This window comes from Phyllostomus hastatus, unplaced genomic scaffold (genome assembly GCF_019186645.2).
Source record: "Phyllostomus hastatus isolate PE091 unplaced genomic scaffold, TTU_PhHast_1.1 phas_scaffold_345, whole genome shotgun sequence".
Lineage (NCBI taxonomy): Eukaryota > Metazoa > Chordata > Mammalia > Chiroptera > Phyllostomidae > Phyllostomus > Phyllostomus hastatus.
Genome location: NW_025334024.1, coordinates 5158051 through 5175643, shown reverse-complemented (window position 1 = coordinate 5175643; position 17593 = coordinate 5158051). Strand labels below are relative to the sequence as shown.

General features: G+C 47.6%; 1 protein-coding gene across 1 annotated transcript in view; it reads left to right on the top strand.

The window, feature by feature from the left end:
• CDH13 (cadherin 13) overlaps window positions 1–17593 on the top strand; it is a 1008841-nt gene that overhangs the window by 905500 nt on the left and 85748 nt on the right. The window contains exons 9-10 of the mRNA XM_045818585.1: window positions 8247–8429; window positions 12802–13055. Of these exons, the coding sequence (XP_045674541.1) occupies window positions 8247–8429; window positions 12802–13055 (437 nt within the window). The remainder of the gene's footprint in view (window positions 1–8246; window positions 8430–12801; window positions 13056–17593) is intronic.

The following is a 17593-nucleotide window of genomic DNA, read 5'->3' as shown; positions in this document are numbered from 1 at the left end:
TTTTGCAAACGTGTGCATCTGTGTTTGGCAGATTTGAGGAGCTCTAGTAGGCAAGGTCAGACAGAGGAAGGATACAGTCATTGGAAAGTGGAGGGTGGGCCCCCAGACAGCAAGCAATTGGCCAGCATCCTCCTCAACAGTCGTGGGCCCAGCACCCCCTAGGTGTCTGCAGCCAGCACATGGAAACCGCTCTTAGGAAATGAATCAGCACCGAGGAGCATGCATTGAGAGGGAAGAGGGCAGTTCCTGCCAGACCAGGCAGTGAATATTGGTTCCCTCCCTTTCCTGTTGGCCCATCTCCCTGTAGCTGTAGAGCCAGGAAGCCAGGAGAGACTTGGTCTTTCTTCTTATTGGAGTGGGACCACAGATGGTGTCCCTCCAGGGACGTCATGCTCCTTCCAGCCTGGGGCTTCCCTGGGTGAGGGAGTCACATGACCTAGGGGACATTGTTACTGGCTCTCCTGGAGCAAGAAGCACATTGCCTGGATGTCAATGAATCTTGGAGAGTGGTCTCACTCACGAGTATGTTTCTTTGTAGTTGGGCTGCTATCCCTTATTATTGTTGAACTGTCTCCACATTTGGCTTTGCATTTCCTTGCCTGTTGATCGATGGTGGATGGCTTAAAACATTCAACTGGGAAGTTCGTTAAGTGGAGAAGTCTAATAGACCCCTTTGTAACTGTCCTTTACCATGCCCAGTAGGTACTCGCTCTCTCCATAACAGAGGCAACATGCAAATACTTTTACCAGAGCATCTGGCACAAAAGAAAAATACAATTGTCAGTAGAAGAAATTAATGTACATTGGATCAAAAAGGAACTTTAATTATGTTTTCTTACAAAGAGTCTTTATACTTTAGAAATACACACAGAAATGTTTGCAGATGCAACGATATGCTTGGGATTTGCTCCAAATCCTGCGGAGATGGGGAGACGGGGGTGCACAGAGGAGACGTACCAGGGACAGGAGCTGCAGCTCTCTGTGGCCTGATGGGGGCTGCTGGGGCTCAGCATTCTGTCTGCTTTCTCAAGTGTGTGAGATTTTCCGTAGCAAAGTGTAGAGGAAGAAAATAAAAGTATACTGGAGGAAACATCTGTGGAACCCAAATCATCATGAGAAGGACCACATATACTTGCTGAGAATGGCAGGCATCCAACTGACCTGTTTTCCCCACGGCTCCGTTAGTCCCAAGGAGTAGAAACCCCCTCCAGATGGCTGGAGCAAAGACGAAGTTGTTGGCAGACACAGAGCATCCAGCAGACAGGAAGCACGGGGACCTTGTGGGTGTAGGAATGGGAGCAGAGATCAAGGACACTTCCTAATCTGTCCTTTGTCCTTTGTACCTCAAGGTCTCTCTTCAGTTTGCCTTTCAATGTCGCCACTTTTTGCTTCTCTATGCCCACTGTATTTATCTGATAGTTCGTCAGTGTCCAAATGGCAAAAAATGGCCACCCCAAGTCCAACTACTCAGAAACTTTGTGTTTAAGAACCCTTCCCTCTCTGATTATAGCCTCTATTTCTCTGAGCTCAAAAGGTTAGAGAAACCATCTGGTTCTTCCTGAAACAGCCAATGGGTTGGTCTCCTGGGTCCAATCAACTCTGACCAAGGAAGTTAGGATCACGTGATACACAATTACCTCCTAGTAACACTCTATTCGGGAGCAGCGTGGGGAGGGCATAGTTCCTTCAAAATGTTTCATAGGTCATGCAGGCGCCCTGAACTACACTTACTCAAAACCTTTCAGGACCTTCAGGAAAAGAAGACCCTCGTCAATCACCTAGAAATTCTATGATCTCTGCCACTGAAACTACAATTTCACTCACTCTTCTTTTTCTCAGTGACAATAGAGAAGATATGGTCATGATTTTCATCGTGAGACTGGCACATGCACGTGCACTGTCATCTTCCCTGAATCGTAGGCTTTTATTCTCCAGATAAAATGATCCTAAAACATAACCGCTACTTACAATGCTCTCACTTTATGAAAGGTCTGGTGTTGGGTGTCTGGGGGAATCTCCAGGCTCACAGCTGGACGGGGCATGCCCCAGGCTGTCTCTGCTGGAAAGGGCAGGAATGCTCACGGCTGCTGGGAGCTCTGGCTCTGGCATCTGACTTGTGTCTTCACTGTATGAACTGTCGTGTCCCATGAGTGTTGAAAAGCAAAGTTTTGATACCTCTCCTCATCTTCAATGAGAATGAAGCACTTAGAAAGTTGTAAATAGTTGGAGAAAAAGTAAAAGATGTTCACCAGTGTCTGGGACCATGACGGCCTGGTGGGTTCCTGAATGTCTTCCTCCCAGCTTTGTCCACCAGTCACCTTGGGGTCCAGCTACAGTGTCCCACTGGGACACGGACACAGGAGGACTCAGTAGGTGCTGGGCATCTCAACGTCAGGCTGGTGAGCAGACTGGTTCTCAGCCAAGCAACTTCAGAGTGTCGTATAGGGCTCTGCTGCTAACCACTTCTTAAACATGAGGGCTTCTTTAACTTACCAGCTGAACTTTACTTAGAATTCTGTACATTTACTAAAATTTCATTGAAATATTCATGTTATGTACACTCAACATATATAGTTACAGGTCTCATATCTTTACCTTATTTTATATTTTTATTTTTAGTGACTTTATTGGGGTGACATTGGTTAATAAAATTATATGGGTTTCAAGTATACAATTCTATAATACATCATCTGTATACTGAATTGTGTTTTCACCACCCAAAGTCAATAGTGACTTTCTGTCACTATTTACCCCCCGCCTTACCCTCTTCTACCTCCACCATCCCACTTTCCCTCTGGTCATCGCCTCATTTTATATTTTTAGATATTTTATATTATATGTAATATTACATATAAAGTAAACAAACACTAAGTGTAAGCTGAATAAAAATATTCTCCTATGTTTTATTGCTTTCTCTAAAAGGTTTATTGTTTAACCTTTCACGTTTCATGTATGGTGTGAGGTGCAGCTCAGCTGCGGTATGGTACCTAGCGCAGCTTCCACCCTTCTGCATGTGGGTGCTATATTAACATCACATGCCTCGGCAATGAAGGGCCTGGTGTTAGAGCAAGGCAAGGATAGGTAAATATGTGTATCAGGTATACATAAATGAAAAGAAAAGAGCTTCTTCCACGCCAATCCAGAGAAATAAGGTACCACATATACAACTACATTGCAAGGCAGACTAATGAGAATAGAAAGAATCACAGGTGTTTCAATCATATCCTCCAATTTATTTCTAAGAATTTCATATGATACAGAATGAAATCCATCATCGTCATTATCATTATCACTAACAAATATGTATTTCCTACCCTATGTCAGTCAACGTGCCAAGGTTCTTGAAAGCATTATTTATATCAATCAGTTTCCATCCATTAGGCTATCAGCCAGAGATGAGATTTTCCCCCAAATCTGTATCATTTACATAAATATAGGCTCATAAAAGTGTTTGCAAGTTAAATTTCTTATGATCTCTCCCTCACTCTTTTATCCTCACAAGTAGAAACTTGTTTATAAAACTTTCTGGGAACTTGTCTAGCTTTTAATATTCCAGAGCCAGGGTCCAGATGACTACATCCCAGATTTTCAAGTTCAACGTCAGTTCTCCACTAAACCTTAGGGTTGGCAGCTCATGAACCTGGACTCCATTCATCAAGCATTCAAGCTTGCATGTGTCCAGTCCCATAAAGCCATTCACTTCACTTCCTCCCCACGTGCAGCTTCCTAGCCTGCTAGTCAGTATTTTTACCTTCCAGGTTAACCTTAACCTAAAGACCAGCTCTCTGCTCTCTGAGAAAGAGCATTCATTCTTGGTGTATGATAAAAGGCAAGTCCCTCCTTCCCCTGGTGATGGGTGGCCTCTGTGGCAAGTCCAGGCAGGCTCTTCCTAAACATCCATTACAAAGCTCACCCCACTTTGTCAAAGAAAGAAGGATGAAATAACTCAATTCTGAATTTAGAGGAGAGAGCTAATGAGCCTCAGTACATCCCAAGCCAATTGCCCACACTCATTACGTACAAAGACACTTTGCATCTATTATTTGATTTGCCACACAGTTTAACAGAAAAGTAACTTTATCTATTTTTTTCCAATTAGAGGAAGTAATGTTACAATAAATATTTTCTCCTTCTCTGGTGTGGTAAATTAATGTCTGTCTATTGTTTTTAAATCATGAAGTGAGCATTGCTATAGAAATATAAAATGGTACTATTTCATTTTAATCTATTTAATTTTCCATTCTTGAATTACATAATGGGGTTAAAACATTGAATAGAATTAATACAATGAGTATTTAATTAAGCAATAATGAGTTTCTAAATGGATGCTCAAGGAGACTGGCTTTATAGTTTATGCAAGAATCAGATAATGGTCTTAATAAAGACTATAATAATTGCATTGAATGTTTTCTATATTTAAAAGTTTTTTTCTGAATTCTCTTAGGAGTATGTTTAAACATAATCCAGTTCCTTGATTAGACTCCACTTTCTTTCAAAGTAAATTCCAAATGTCTTTCTGTGGCCCCAAAGGCCCCACGTAATCTGCCTCTATCCTCCTCCAGAGCCCACGAGCAAACAGTTCTCCTCAGCCCTCCCCTGCGCTCCAGCCACCACCACCTGCCCGCTGTTGCACAAAGGCACCCCACTCCCTCTGCCGCTGGCCTTTGCACCTGCTGTTCCACGTGCCAGGACTTCAGCCTCACTTTCACTCACTGCCTCCTCCTCTTCCGTCAGGTCCCAGGGAGCTCTTCCCTAATGACTCTCCCCAGTCTGGGCCAGGTACCCACCTCCTCTCATCATCTCCCTAAGATGCAGGCTCTCCGGGAACTACATGTTATTTCTGTCCCGGCACTGAACACATTTTTATCATTATGCACACAGCACGTCTGGTTTCTACTAGTATACCCCTAGAACATACTGCTATATCTAACACCTGGCATGCAGAAGCCGTCTTACCAAATGTGTGTTGTCCAGCTGGCTGGGAGATGGGTGGATGGATGGTGAGTGAATGGTGGATGGTGAATAGGTAGATGGTAGGTAAACGTGTCTACATTTCTATATTACTACATCCAAGGATACGTTAGGGCCACAGTAGAAACTTGGAGAATTCCTAGAACAACCCCATCTTCTCATTTTCTCTTGCATGTTTTTGTCCACACACTAAAAAGGCATTCAGTCTTACCCCCTCTGGTGGGTGCTGTGGCCATGGAAACAGGGTTCTTGGGTCAAGCTGCATAAACTTGTCTTACTTAGACTCGGCCTACACATTAATCACATTAATTTTACAGGTTCATTCACTTACACGGTCATTCATTCATCTATCCATTCATCTGTCCATCCAGCAGATTTCCACGTGGCTGGCACTGTGCTATGTACTGGGGGTCGGGACTGAATTGTCCATCAGTACCATAGACACAGTGTCTAGGGTTCTAACATCAACCTTAAAATAATTTTAAGGTCAAGTAAAATTTTAATTGTTTCCTCACATCAGGGAAAAAAATGAAATTTTTAAAGCCCATGAAAACATATTATGATAGAAGGATCCAACAAAGGCAAATATACCTAAGGTCCGCAAAAGTCATAATGCAGCCCTGTGGAGATGTCCCGGAGAACAAGAGAGATCAGTCCATTCCCAACCTTTCTGGGGCATTCAGGGAAGTGGCAGAACCAGGTGTCAGTCAGAGAGCCAGTCCCTCTTAGTCTTACTTACTCCTGCACAGTTTTACCTCTTCACGTGTCCTCTCAGCACTCGCTTTTGATGCCAGGTTCCACTTCCTGTAGTTAAGACTGTTCACTTATTCAACAAATATCTACTGAGACCCTTCTACATACCTTGCATCCTGTGTGGGGCTAGAGATAAAGCCATGTGCAAGACAGATGCACGTAGAATCTCCAGCTTCCTCAAATCATGATCTGTTCTTTTTCTTTGTAGATTTTATTTATTTACTTTTAGAGAGTGGGGTAGGGAGGGAGAAAGCGAGGGAGAGAAACAACAACGTGAGAGAGAAATATCAATCGGTTGCCTCTCGTACGTGCCCCAACTAGGAACCAAACTTGCAACCCAGCTGTGTGCACTGACCGGGAATCAAACCTGCAACATTTTGCTTTGCAGAATGATGCCCAGCCAACAGCCACACCAGTCAGAGTTCATGGTCTGTTCTTATAGTGTCTTCATCTCAGCAACCTGACTCCCACCTGCTTTGACAAAGCAATGTCTCACCTAAATATTAGATGTAACATTTCTACCTGACTGGTGGTTCCCAGTATCCTCTAGTCTTAGCACTACCCATGCCCAAGTAGTTGTCCACCTGATGTTCAAATGCACAAATGTCAGAAGAGCTAAAAGAACTGGTTATGAGCTGAGGTCTACTGCAATCAGCAGGGACAGAGAACTAGTCCTCTGGGTGTAGACTGCAGCAGGGAGTGAAGGACTGGAGTAAGCAATGTGGCTCCTGTGTGGGCATGAGCAATAGAATATGTTGAAAGCAGAGATTAGTGGGATCCGGGAAGCTTGGATCTGCCCTTTGGTTCACTAAACAGTTTTGGATAAACCTCTTCCTTCCTTCCCTCCCTGTATGTGTATCTTCATCTGCAATCCAAAAGCAATAGACAGCACATGTGCCACCATGCCCTGCTCCTGGACACATGGCAGACAGCAGTAGATGGCACAGCCCTCCTTCCTGCAGGCCCCTCAACACCAATACACAAGGCTGGCTCTCCCACGGACAGCTCCTTGCCATCCTTGAACCTGGACTCAATCGTGCTTCTCACCCCAAGCTTCATATTACAATTATGCCTGCAGATTAAGAAAATACTAAACCCCAGGCCTTACCCAAGACCAACTGAATGGGAATAGGACCACAGAACCCAGGTTCTTGGATTGTTGGTTTTTTTAAGTGTTTTTTTTAAGCCTGAAAAGATTCTAATGTGCAGGCAGGCCTGAGAAATGCCAGTCTAGAGTTCCAGCTTGGGAATTCTATGACTTTCTGGAGGAGGAGGGAAAGGTACACGGTAGGACTTACTTAAACAAGAATCAGAGGAAGCAGGCCAAAACAGCTGTCCGCTGGAGCTGCATCTCTGTGACAGGCCCCTCCCTCTCCCTCCGCACTCCCGCTACTTCCCATCTAGCGCGTGTGCTCGAAGAATGTCCCAGCCCCCCTTGTATGGAAGGGAAAGAATGCACCCAGGTTTGCCCGAGGTGCAAGAGACAAATTAGTTCCCAGCCCCTTTCCACCCCCAAATCATCAAGATTAAGGCTTATGATGAATGATTTGCAAGTCAATTAATCAGCCACTGCTTTTGAAACCTCATTTCTCAAATTACTTCTCTTTGAACACAAGGGCTTTTTGACGTCGCCTTTCTGTCTCTAGATTCACTTTCTTACTAATTGAAATTCCAAGATATTGCTTCTTCTTGTCAGCTTATTGGTATTACTTGTTTGTGAAATATTTGCAAATGGATTACTGTTCACCTGCACTGTGTCAGAGGTAAGCACCAAAACAATACTTTATGCTTCCATCTAAAAGAATGTGCTAATAATAGCTTGTGAAGTTCTCTATCTATGGGGAAAGCCAATTTTTCATTTATTGATTTATTTTTACCGCACCTACTTGCAACAAGTATTCGAGATGTATTACAATGAAAGCACAGGTACAACAAGGCCTCAAACACTTGATTTATATGTTTCCTTAGAAGATAGCTTTTTAAAGTCACACTCATTGAGTGCAAGGCTTTCTTTGCTGGAGAACATGGTGCGACTGAGCAGAGAAGCTCTGGATCAGACCACGGGGGTTCCGCTCCAGTCCCTGCCCTGACGAGCCGTGGCATCTTGGTCCTCTGGTCACCCTGTTGTTTCGGGCAGGTGAGGCCGCAGGACCTCAGGCAGCAACTCGGTATGACAGCTCGAACTCAACAGAAGTTTACTGCTCACTCACCAACGGTTCAGGCAGGCGTTCCTGGCCACTAGGCTGCTCCCGTCCGTGTTGTGACTCAGAGACCCACACCCCCATCCCCTTGTGGCTCAACCCTCCCCTGGGTCCTTGTGGCCGTCTCCCTTCAGGCGGACAGGAGAGGGGCACAGGGAAGAGGCCCCCTGCTCTGCATCACAGTCTTCCTGTCATTATTCACCATGAAATGAGATGATAATGGTAACGCACCCAATACCAGGCATATGGTATGGGTATGGTATGGTGGTATGGTATGGTGGCCCCCAAAATAGTGATAGCGCCCATCTTCTTTGTTTGCAGTTTCAGGCCACAGTCGAAGAAGGAGCCGTGGGAGTTATCGTCAACTTGACAGTCGAAGACAAGGATGACCCCACCACAGGCGCGTGGAGGGCCGCCTACACCATCATCAATGGAAACCCTGGCCAGAGCTTCGAAATCCACACCAACCCGCAAACCAACGAGGGGATGCTTTCCGTCGTCAAGGTGAGGGGGCTCCCATTGGCTCCTCCCCCCGCACACGCATTCTGAAGGCTGAGGTAGGGTGGGGGACTCGTGGCCGGGCCTCGTGGGGAACTGGAGACTAGTCAGCCCTGGTGTCTCACTCCTGGGAACTAAAAAGAAAGAGGTTCATGGCTTACAGGTGTATCCTCAGTCATAAACCAACCTGTTTTACAGGTTCTGGAAATCTCAGACTTAATGTGTTACCTTCAAAAATCCCAACTCCATGTGTTTGAGAATGAACTATCAAAGATATGCAAAAAATGGAATACGTTTTTTAAATGGAATACGTTTATTCCAAAAAATGGAATAAGGTTTTTTAGAGATCTGTGCCCCAAATGGGTATTATTGCATTTCTTCTTCATCTTTCTCAGCAGAGTCTCAGTTACTCTCTTAGAAGCAGGAGATAATTATGCCCACGGGCTGGGTCTTGGTGTGAAACCTCGGGTGAGCACCGCTGCCCTCCCTGCCGCCCCTCCCTGATTGCGGGTGGATGAGGAGAAAACGTGATGATGAACGTCAAGCCCTGGGCTCCAGCACGTGCTCTGGAAACACTGGGTGGGAGGGAGGTGGTGGCCGAACACACGGGCATCTCAGTGTCCTGGAAGCATCTTCACACGCTTTCCTCTCTGGGAAGTTCTGGAGAGAGGTCCTGCCGGACCAGGACACTCACTGGAACAGCTTCTTCTCTAGTGGGTAGAGCCATTTGCCTCAAAAGCAGGGAGTAATCGTAGTAGTAGTAATTGTAGCTGTGGACAAAGCAGGAACATTGCTACCTACCCCTTCTGCCCTTGGCCAAGACACCTAATATATGTTCTCTGCCTCAGTTTCCTCATCTGTAAAATGAGGGTGATAATACAACCCACCTCTTGGAGCTATTGCGAGGAATTCATGAGCTAATATGTAAAATCATTTAGAACAATGGTGGACACTTGAGCCTGTACACTGAGGCTGCTGTAACCAATGACCACAAACTTGGTGACTTAAAAAAAACACTTGTTAATGTTTTAATGACTTAAAAAAATTTCTTCTTATACTTTTGGGGGCCCAAGCTCCAGAATCAATCCCACAGGGCTCAGGTTGCAGGACTGATTGCTTCTGGAGGCTGGACAGGAGGATCAGTTTCCTTATCTTTTCCAGCTCCTGCAGCCACCTGCACTGGTTGGCTCGTAGCCCCTTCCTGCGTCTTCAGAGCCTGCGGCACAGCGTCTTTATATCTCTCTCTGACTCCGACCCTCTGCTTCCAGCATCGCATCCAGTTCTTCCTTTGACCTTCCTGCCTCCCTCTCTTAAGGGCCTTTGTGATGCCATCGGGCCTGCCCGGATGATCCAGGGTCATCTCCCCACCGCAAGGTCCTTAGCCTGGTCACATGAGCAAAGACCCTTTTGCCATGGAAGGTCACATAGTCACAGGTTTGTGGGATTAGAATGGTAGGCACATTTGGGGGTCATTACTCAGGCTAGCACTGGGGCCCTGTAAACAGCTATACCCACGAAGTTCCACAACACCCTGGGAGCAGAAGCCATTGAGAAGAGAGATCCTACGAAGCTTGTGGCTTGCTCCAGAGCATCAGGGCCCTGCGTTCCTCCCAAGCCTGCCTTTTCAGTACCTCATCCAAAGTGAACCTCAGATGTTTGCCTGGAAAGAGCAGCCTCTGAGTCTTCCCAATTCTTCTTCCCAAATGACGCAGGCAAAGGCCGAATTGTTCGGAGATCCTGACACTGCCCTCCTGCACCCACCGTGGCAGTTCCAAAGCTGTGAACATCCTAAAATAACTCGGCCACCGACCGCCCTGCACAGCTAGCCCTGGGTCTGTGAGAGCTGTGGGGCGGTTTCCGGGCCCGCACCGGAAGACAAAGTGTGGGTAAATGCACACCCCTCCTGCCTCCTGGAGGAGCAAAGCTCTCCCAGCACGGGTTTGAGTTTGCACAGCACTCTGCGCTGAATGTCAGCCTGTAAAAGAATCACCTAGAATACTAGTTAAGATGCAGACCGCACCACACCACACCTGCTGAATCGGAGCGTGAAGGAGAGGTGCCCAGGTGAGCCTGGTGTTCACAGCCTCATGGGTGAGCACTGCCACCAGATGAGAAGTTTCCACCTGCGGGCTCCTGGAGAGGAGGTGCTCACTCGAGCCTGGCGCTTTGCCTGGGCTTCGGTTTTTCTAGTGAGTGGACCTCCTGTGCTTCACAATTAAGATGGAGACTCCCCTCCCTTCCTCCACCTGCCACATGAATCCCGACAAAAGCCCTGAGCTCTCCCTGCTTCTCAGCACACTGGAGTAAGAGCCCCAGCAGCCTTGTAGAGGCAGGCCTGGCCACAGTCCCCGTGCTCTCCACTTTGCCAGCAACCTAGTGTATCCATTAGGAATACTTTCAACTCAGGTAACAGACTACCATAGTGGCTGATAGTGGCTTAAATAATAAAGATAATCTAATGATCTCCATAACTAAATGAAGGTAGGGAAGTCTAGGATTCGCTGGCAACTCAAGGTGTCAGAGAGACAGAAAGGGGCAATGAAGATGCTTCTGGCTTTTTCCTCATGAAATAAAATGGCTGCCAAAGCCCCAGCCATCACATCTTCCCAGTGCTGTAGTGTAAGACAGGAAGCAAAGAGGCAACCAGGCAAGTGAGACAGACAGATAGACAGACAAAGGGAGAGGGAAAGAGTGCTGGCTCTTACGTGCCCCTATCCTCTCACTAGAGAAGAAAATATATTTTTCATGGGTCACCCAGGTAGTTTTCCATGACATGTCATTAGCCAGGTGACACATGTCCACCCTCAGCTGCAAGGAAAGCCTTCGCAGTAAGAGGTGGGCAAGGGAGAAGCGGGGCGGGCATGGCCATGGGGCAGCCGGCGCATATAGTCCCGCCCTAAGCAGCCAGCCGCCAGCGCACTGAAGAACGAGAGGGAGTCTCGGGTCGTGTGGTTTGCCAGGGAATCCTGCCTCCATACGTGATCAAACCCTGCTGGTTCTGGGAAATGAGCACCTGTTTCCTCTTTAAAACCCTCTGATCGGAAACTCCCTTAGCTGTTTTGTAACCCTACTTCAAAATGTCAGAGTTACTCTTTCAGCAGAATAGAACCCACCCTGCATCTCAGGTCTGTTTTCTCTTGCGTCCTCAGAGGAGAAGCAAGCGTCGAGAGAGCAGGCATCCCTGACCCCCAGTCCTGTCAGACTTAAAAGTCTCTCTTGGATTCCTTCCAAGTCCTCCCCTCTTCCAGACAGCACACCCCAGCTCCCTCCACCTTCCCGTGTGGCCCCGCTGTCCCAGCCTTTAAGTCCTCCAGGATAGCGGTCCACGCCCTCTTTTGGCACTTGATGAAATATTAGTTGAATTGCACCTCTGTAACTTTATTTTCAATCTCCTGCCATCCCTCACACAGAGACCCTGCACCAAGCAAGTCGTACCAACAGGGTCGAAGACCTGAGACTACAGAGGGTTTCTTAATCTCACAGGACCCAGGGCAGGTCAGAGGGGACTGGAGCAGAGACCCGATGTTTTTTCACCAGCCCCAGTGGATGGCCCGGGGCATCGTACAACCTAGAACTGCTACCCACTCTGGGGTGCAAATGGAAGCGAACACTAGAGCGGTTCCGCTCTCCGGAAAAGCCAGTCCCTCCCTGTGTGGCTCCCTCCCCCTCTCTGCTCCCCTCTGTCGGTGTCGGTGCCGTGCAGTTGTTCACATCGTGGTTACTCTGCAGCTAGCCTCCCGGTCAGGGAATGCGGGCCTGGGAACGAACATGAAAAACCAGGCGGGAGGGCAGGGGCTCCCCAGCTATTTTGATTTCACATTCTTCTTTCTCACATTCTTAGCAGCTTGTTATTGTATCAGACTCTAGACCAGTCTCTGCCTGAAATGTTCAACATGTGTCGTCTCCTCTCATCTTTACAACAGTCCTTTGTCGTGGGGCTTTATTTATGGGAAGGCTGAGAGTCCGGAAGGTGCAGGGATGGCCTATGGTTTTACAAGTTCTGTAGTTATTGATGTCAGGGCCAGGACTTGACCTTGACCCTCCTTGTATTCGGGAGCCCTGGGCAGGGGTGGGGAGTGGGGGGTGGGGTTACAGCTTCTGAAACCAGGCAGGGCTGTTCCCAACAAGTGGGAAGCCTTTTAATGTCAGGTTGCCACTGAGGGGCTGAAAGAGATCTTAGAAGGGAGGCCCCAGATCTTTGTATCTGTATGTTTCATGTACTTTTTCTTAAAGAGCACCCCCAAACTGCATAAAACTTAGCCCACGAAAATTGGATCCATCCCTAAACATCCTCCTGTGCTTGTGGAATGTCAGGGGGACTTGATACAAAAGCTCTCATGGCACACACACGTGCTGAGCCCCCCTCTCTGCATTCCAGCCTCTGGACTACGAGATCTCCGCCTTCCACACCCTGCTGATCAAAGTGGAGAATGAGGACCCGCTGGTACCCGACGTCTCCTATGGCCCCAGCTCCACGGCGACCGTCCACATCACCGTCCTGGATGTCAACGAGGGTCCGGTTTTCTACCCCAACCCCATGATGGTGACCCGGCAGGAGAACATCTCCGTGGGCAGCATGCTGCTGACGGTGAATGCCACGGACCCCGACTCCCTGCAGCACCAGACCATCAGGTGGGTGAGCGGCACCACAGCCGGAGACGGAAGGCAGGCGAGAATCACTTTTCTTTTCCAGTTACGAAGGCTGGTTTTCAGGAGCAAACTGCCATTAAACTAAACTTGTTAATGATCTGGGTGGGAGATACATGTCATAAGAGCTGGAGGCAAAAGGCACCAGGGGACAGGGCTTACTAAATGGGGACACTGCCCCCTGCACCTGATTCCCAGCAGCAGATCAGCCTAGGGGGAGAGTGGCTTCAGGGCTGTGTCCCCAAATGGCCAGAGATGTCTGCCAGCACTGAGCACCGTCCCCAAAGGGAGAGACAAAGGAGCCACCATGGATGGCCCCATGAATCTCAGACACTTGACCTACTTAATTGTTACCACAACTCTGTGAGAAAGGCATTGGCTAACTCCATGTGCAGATAAAGGTCTTAAGAATTCAGAGAGGTTCAGTAACTTGCTCAAGACTGCCCAGCTTAGTAGCAGAGGAATCTGGATGCAAACAAGACGAACCTGCAAAGTCTGTGCTCTGCTAAGTTCTGTGGACTCTGAACTGTCAGGGCAAAGGGGAAGATGTTGCCTAGCATTTAGGAATGGACTGTCGGGGTTGGGTTTTCGGCTGATGAATGGCAGGCCAAAAAATAAAAATCTTTGCCCTGGCCAGGTGACTCAATTTGTTGGAGCATCGTCCTGTACACCAAAAGGTTGTGGGTTTGATTCCTAGTCGGGGCACATGCCTAGGTTTCGTGTTCAGTCCCCAGTCGGGAAGTGAATGGGAGGGGACCACTCTCTCTCTCTATGTCTGTCTTCCTGTCTCTCTAAAATCAATAAACTGAGGACATATCCTCAGTGAAGGGTTTAAAAATAAAGTCTTCAGTAATTTCTGTCTTCCTTTAAGCTCTGTCCAGTGCTCAGATAGAAGGTATTTCATAATGAGGCTTAATTAAATGATCATTATCCGCAGTGCATGTAATGCGAGTGAAGAGAAGGTGCCCTCGCCGGCCCATTGTTCCACAGTAAACAATCAGCATGCAAGTCCAAGTGCGCACTTATCTCTGCAAAAGAAAGTTATTAATCTTTCTCTTCCAAAATCTAATCTTCTCATCTGAGGTACAGATAACCCAGTATTAGACACACTTTTAATAAACATGTGTCTTATTTTCCTGATTTGAAACTCCTGAAAATGCACCACAGTCTTCGCATCAGCCCCTCAACCATGGAGCAAGCTGGCAGGCAGCAGCAGAAATTATTTTCCAATCCCAAAAGGGGATGTTTAAACATTTTTATTGAATTTATTGGGGTGACATTGGTTAATGATATTCTATAGGTTTCAAGTGTACAACTCTATAATACATCATCTACATATCGTATTATGTGTTCCCCATCCAAGGCTGTCTCTTTCTGTCACCATTTATCCAATTTAAAACATTTTTAATTTTTTAGGGAACCTCTGTACTGTCTTACACAGTGGCTGCACCAGTCAGCATTCCCACCAGCAGTGCACTAGGGTTCCCTTTTCTCCACATCCTTGCCAGCACTCGTTGTTTGTTGATTTATTGATGATGGCCATTCTGACAGGTGTGAGGTGGTATCTCACTGTGGTTGTAATTTGCATCTCTCTGATGATCAGTGCCACTGAGCATCTTTTCATGTGTCTGTTGGCCATCTGCATGACCTCTTGGAGAAGTGTCTGTTCAGGTCCTTTGCCCACTTTTTAATTGGATCATAGGGGTTTTTTTTAGTTGTTTAAGGTCTTTATAAATTTTGGCTATTGACCCCTAGCAGATGTACTATAGCATTGGTGAGTATGTTCTGCCATTTAGTGGACTGTCTTGTCATTTTGTCGGTGGTTTCCTCTGCTGTACAAAACTTTGTACAGTGATGTAGTCCCATTTGTTTATTTTTTCCTTTTGTGTCCCTTGCCTGAGGAGATACATCAGAAAAAATACTGGTATAAAAAATGTTGGAGATTTTACTGCCTATGTTTTCTTCTAGGATTTTTATGGTTTCAAGTTGTACATGGAAGTCTTTCATCCATTTTGAGTTATTCTTGTGCGTGGTGTAAGAAAGTGGTGTAATTTCATTCCTTTTGTACATATGTGTCTAATTTTCCCAGCACTATTTATTGAACAGACTGTCTTTACACCAACAGGGGATTTATTTTTACAAAACTTTCCAAAGTACTAGATCAACTAGATACAGGTGTGAAATAACACCAAACCCTATAATAATGTGACTCTGGAATAGCTGATCTTGGTTTCTCCATTTCTTTTTTCCTTCCTTCCTTTCTTGATATCTGGCAAAGGAACCATGCAACTTAAACATCAAAAAGAAAATGTTCTGTAAGTAGTTAGATGAGGACACTTGTAGCTTAACAAATTGTATAGTAGCTGGACAAATTTCAGGCATCTTCGTTGGTGCTTAGCTGTCATTTTGGACTCAACAGTAGGAGCTGAGAGAGAGAGAGAGAAAATGAACTGAAATGGGATTGGTATTGCCTAACCCGGGACTCAGCTATGGCTGCATAACTTGGGATGTTGCCAGGCATGAAAGAGTTACTGTGATGGGAAGGGGCAGGCGCAAGTGTCTGGGAGGAGAGGTCCCACTGTGGTGGGACAGACGGGTGGACAGGTGGGTCTGTCGGAGTTATCTAAGACCAGCTTTGGCTGACCCGGGCAAAGGGAGAATATGTTGGAAGATTCCACAGACAGTTTCTAGAACCGAAGAATGTGTTTCGAACCAGGCCCGAGATCGGACAGGGCGGTGCTGAGTCTCTAGGTAATGGGACTTACAGGCTGACCTGTCAGGATCTCACAGGAAAGTGAACCACCTACGGCCATTTCTCAGGGTCTCTCAGCCCAGGTTCACACATCCGCGAGTGAGCCTGCTTTGCCTGAGCAGGAGTCCTGAGCCTCCTGACTCAGAGCACCTTCAGGGTCGACAGAGATGTTGTTCGCAGCTGTGGCCACCCCACACCCCGGGCAGCCGATTGAGAGGGGGAAGGAAATCCTGTCTGGTGGTGGGGAGTGGTGCTTGGAGTATAGTAATAGGACACAGAATGCAGACTCAGCAAACTGAGTCAGGGGGCGGGGTTTCAGCCTGGAGAGCAAGGGGGTGACCCGCGAGAGCCAACACTTGAGACCCGGAGAGCAAAGACCGAGCTACTGGAGGTGGGGCACAAGGGTTCCCCGTTCTGTCGCAGGTAGAATGTCAGTGGCACCCGCTGTGGGAGACAAGGTCAGAGATATGATTTGTAAAGTACGTGAGGCGAGGCCTGTGGGAAAAGCAGGGATGTAGAAAGCTCTGAAGAGCTCCATGTTTCTATGGTTGGTCGCCACAGGTATTAGGTGCAAGTTGCCAGAACCCGCCTCAGAGCGCTTATGCCAAGAACGCCCGTGTTGGCCCAGGTAACTGAAAAGTCCGTGGGGACTAGGGCATCCAGGGTGAGAATCCAGGCTCTCAGAACACATGCTTCCTCCGCCTCTCGGATCCGCTGTTCCCCGGGCCGGCTTCATTCTCAGCCGTATCTGTATGGACACAGTTCCTGGGTCCTACCAGCAGAGACCCTCCGTGGCCAGTAGTACTAGCCCTGGGACCTGCTCGGGATCTCACTGAGCCAGCTCTAACACGTGCCCGTCTCAACCAGCCAGAATGGGAGGGTGGGATGTGCCTGTAGGTCGTCCTGGTCCATGAGCCCACCATGGACCCCAGCCTCTCACTGTGGCAGCCTGGTGCAGTGGTTTCCCAAAGGAATGCAGGGGACTTTTCCCAGAAGACAAATGCATAGTCACCAGGGAACGGATACATGGTCACCAGGAACCAGGGAGAGCCACTGGGACCAAGGTCAGTTCTGTGCGTCCTCTCAGAATATATAGCCGAGTGTTTGCAGCCGGTAGGCCTAAGTGCTCTAGCATTCACCAACTGCTGTGGCTGAGCAGTGTTTGGACAAATCATTTTCCAGCCTTGAAGCAAAAGCAAAGTAATTGTGTGTGTGTGTGTGTGTGTGTGTGTGTGTGTGTGTGTGTGTGAGAGAGAGAGAGAGAGAGAGAGAGAGAGAGAGAATTTCTCTCTCTGGCCTCACTCCCCAGACACATTCCCTCCTGCTGGGATCCAGAGTTGCCAGAAGTGACCCTTTCTCAGCTTGGTGCTGAGTGGCCCTCCTCTCCCCTCCTCCTCCCCTCCCCTCCGCTCTGGTCTCCTGGTGCTGGTTCTGAGCTCATCAGAAGCAGGGATAACATCACTGACAGGTTGCGCTACTGTCACAGGGACTCTTCTGGAAGAAAAGGCTCATTAATTACTTGCCGCCTTTGATCCTGTGCACTGAGAAGCGCTGTCCCTGGGGCGCTGTGTGTGCAGGGGCTGAGCCGGGCTGCCGGGAGGGCCAGGCTGGAACACGTTCTCTAATAATCTGCACTTGGCTCCCCAGGATTCTTGGAAAGACACGATGGCCTTGTGAGTGGTGTTGTTGTTGCTGAATTAGTGATTCTTCAGGGAGCAGACATTGAAAGAGGGAAGAACTTGACACTGAGAACTCTTATTGTTATCACAAA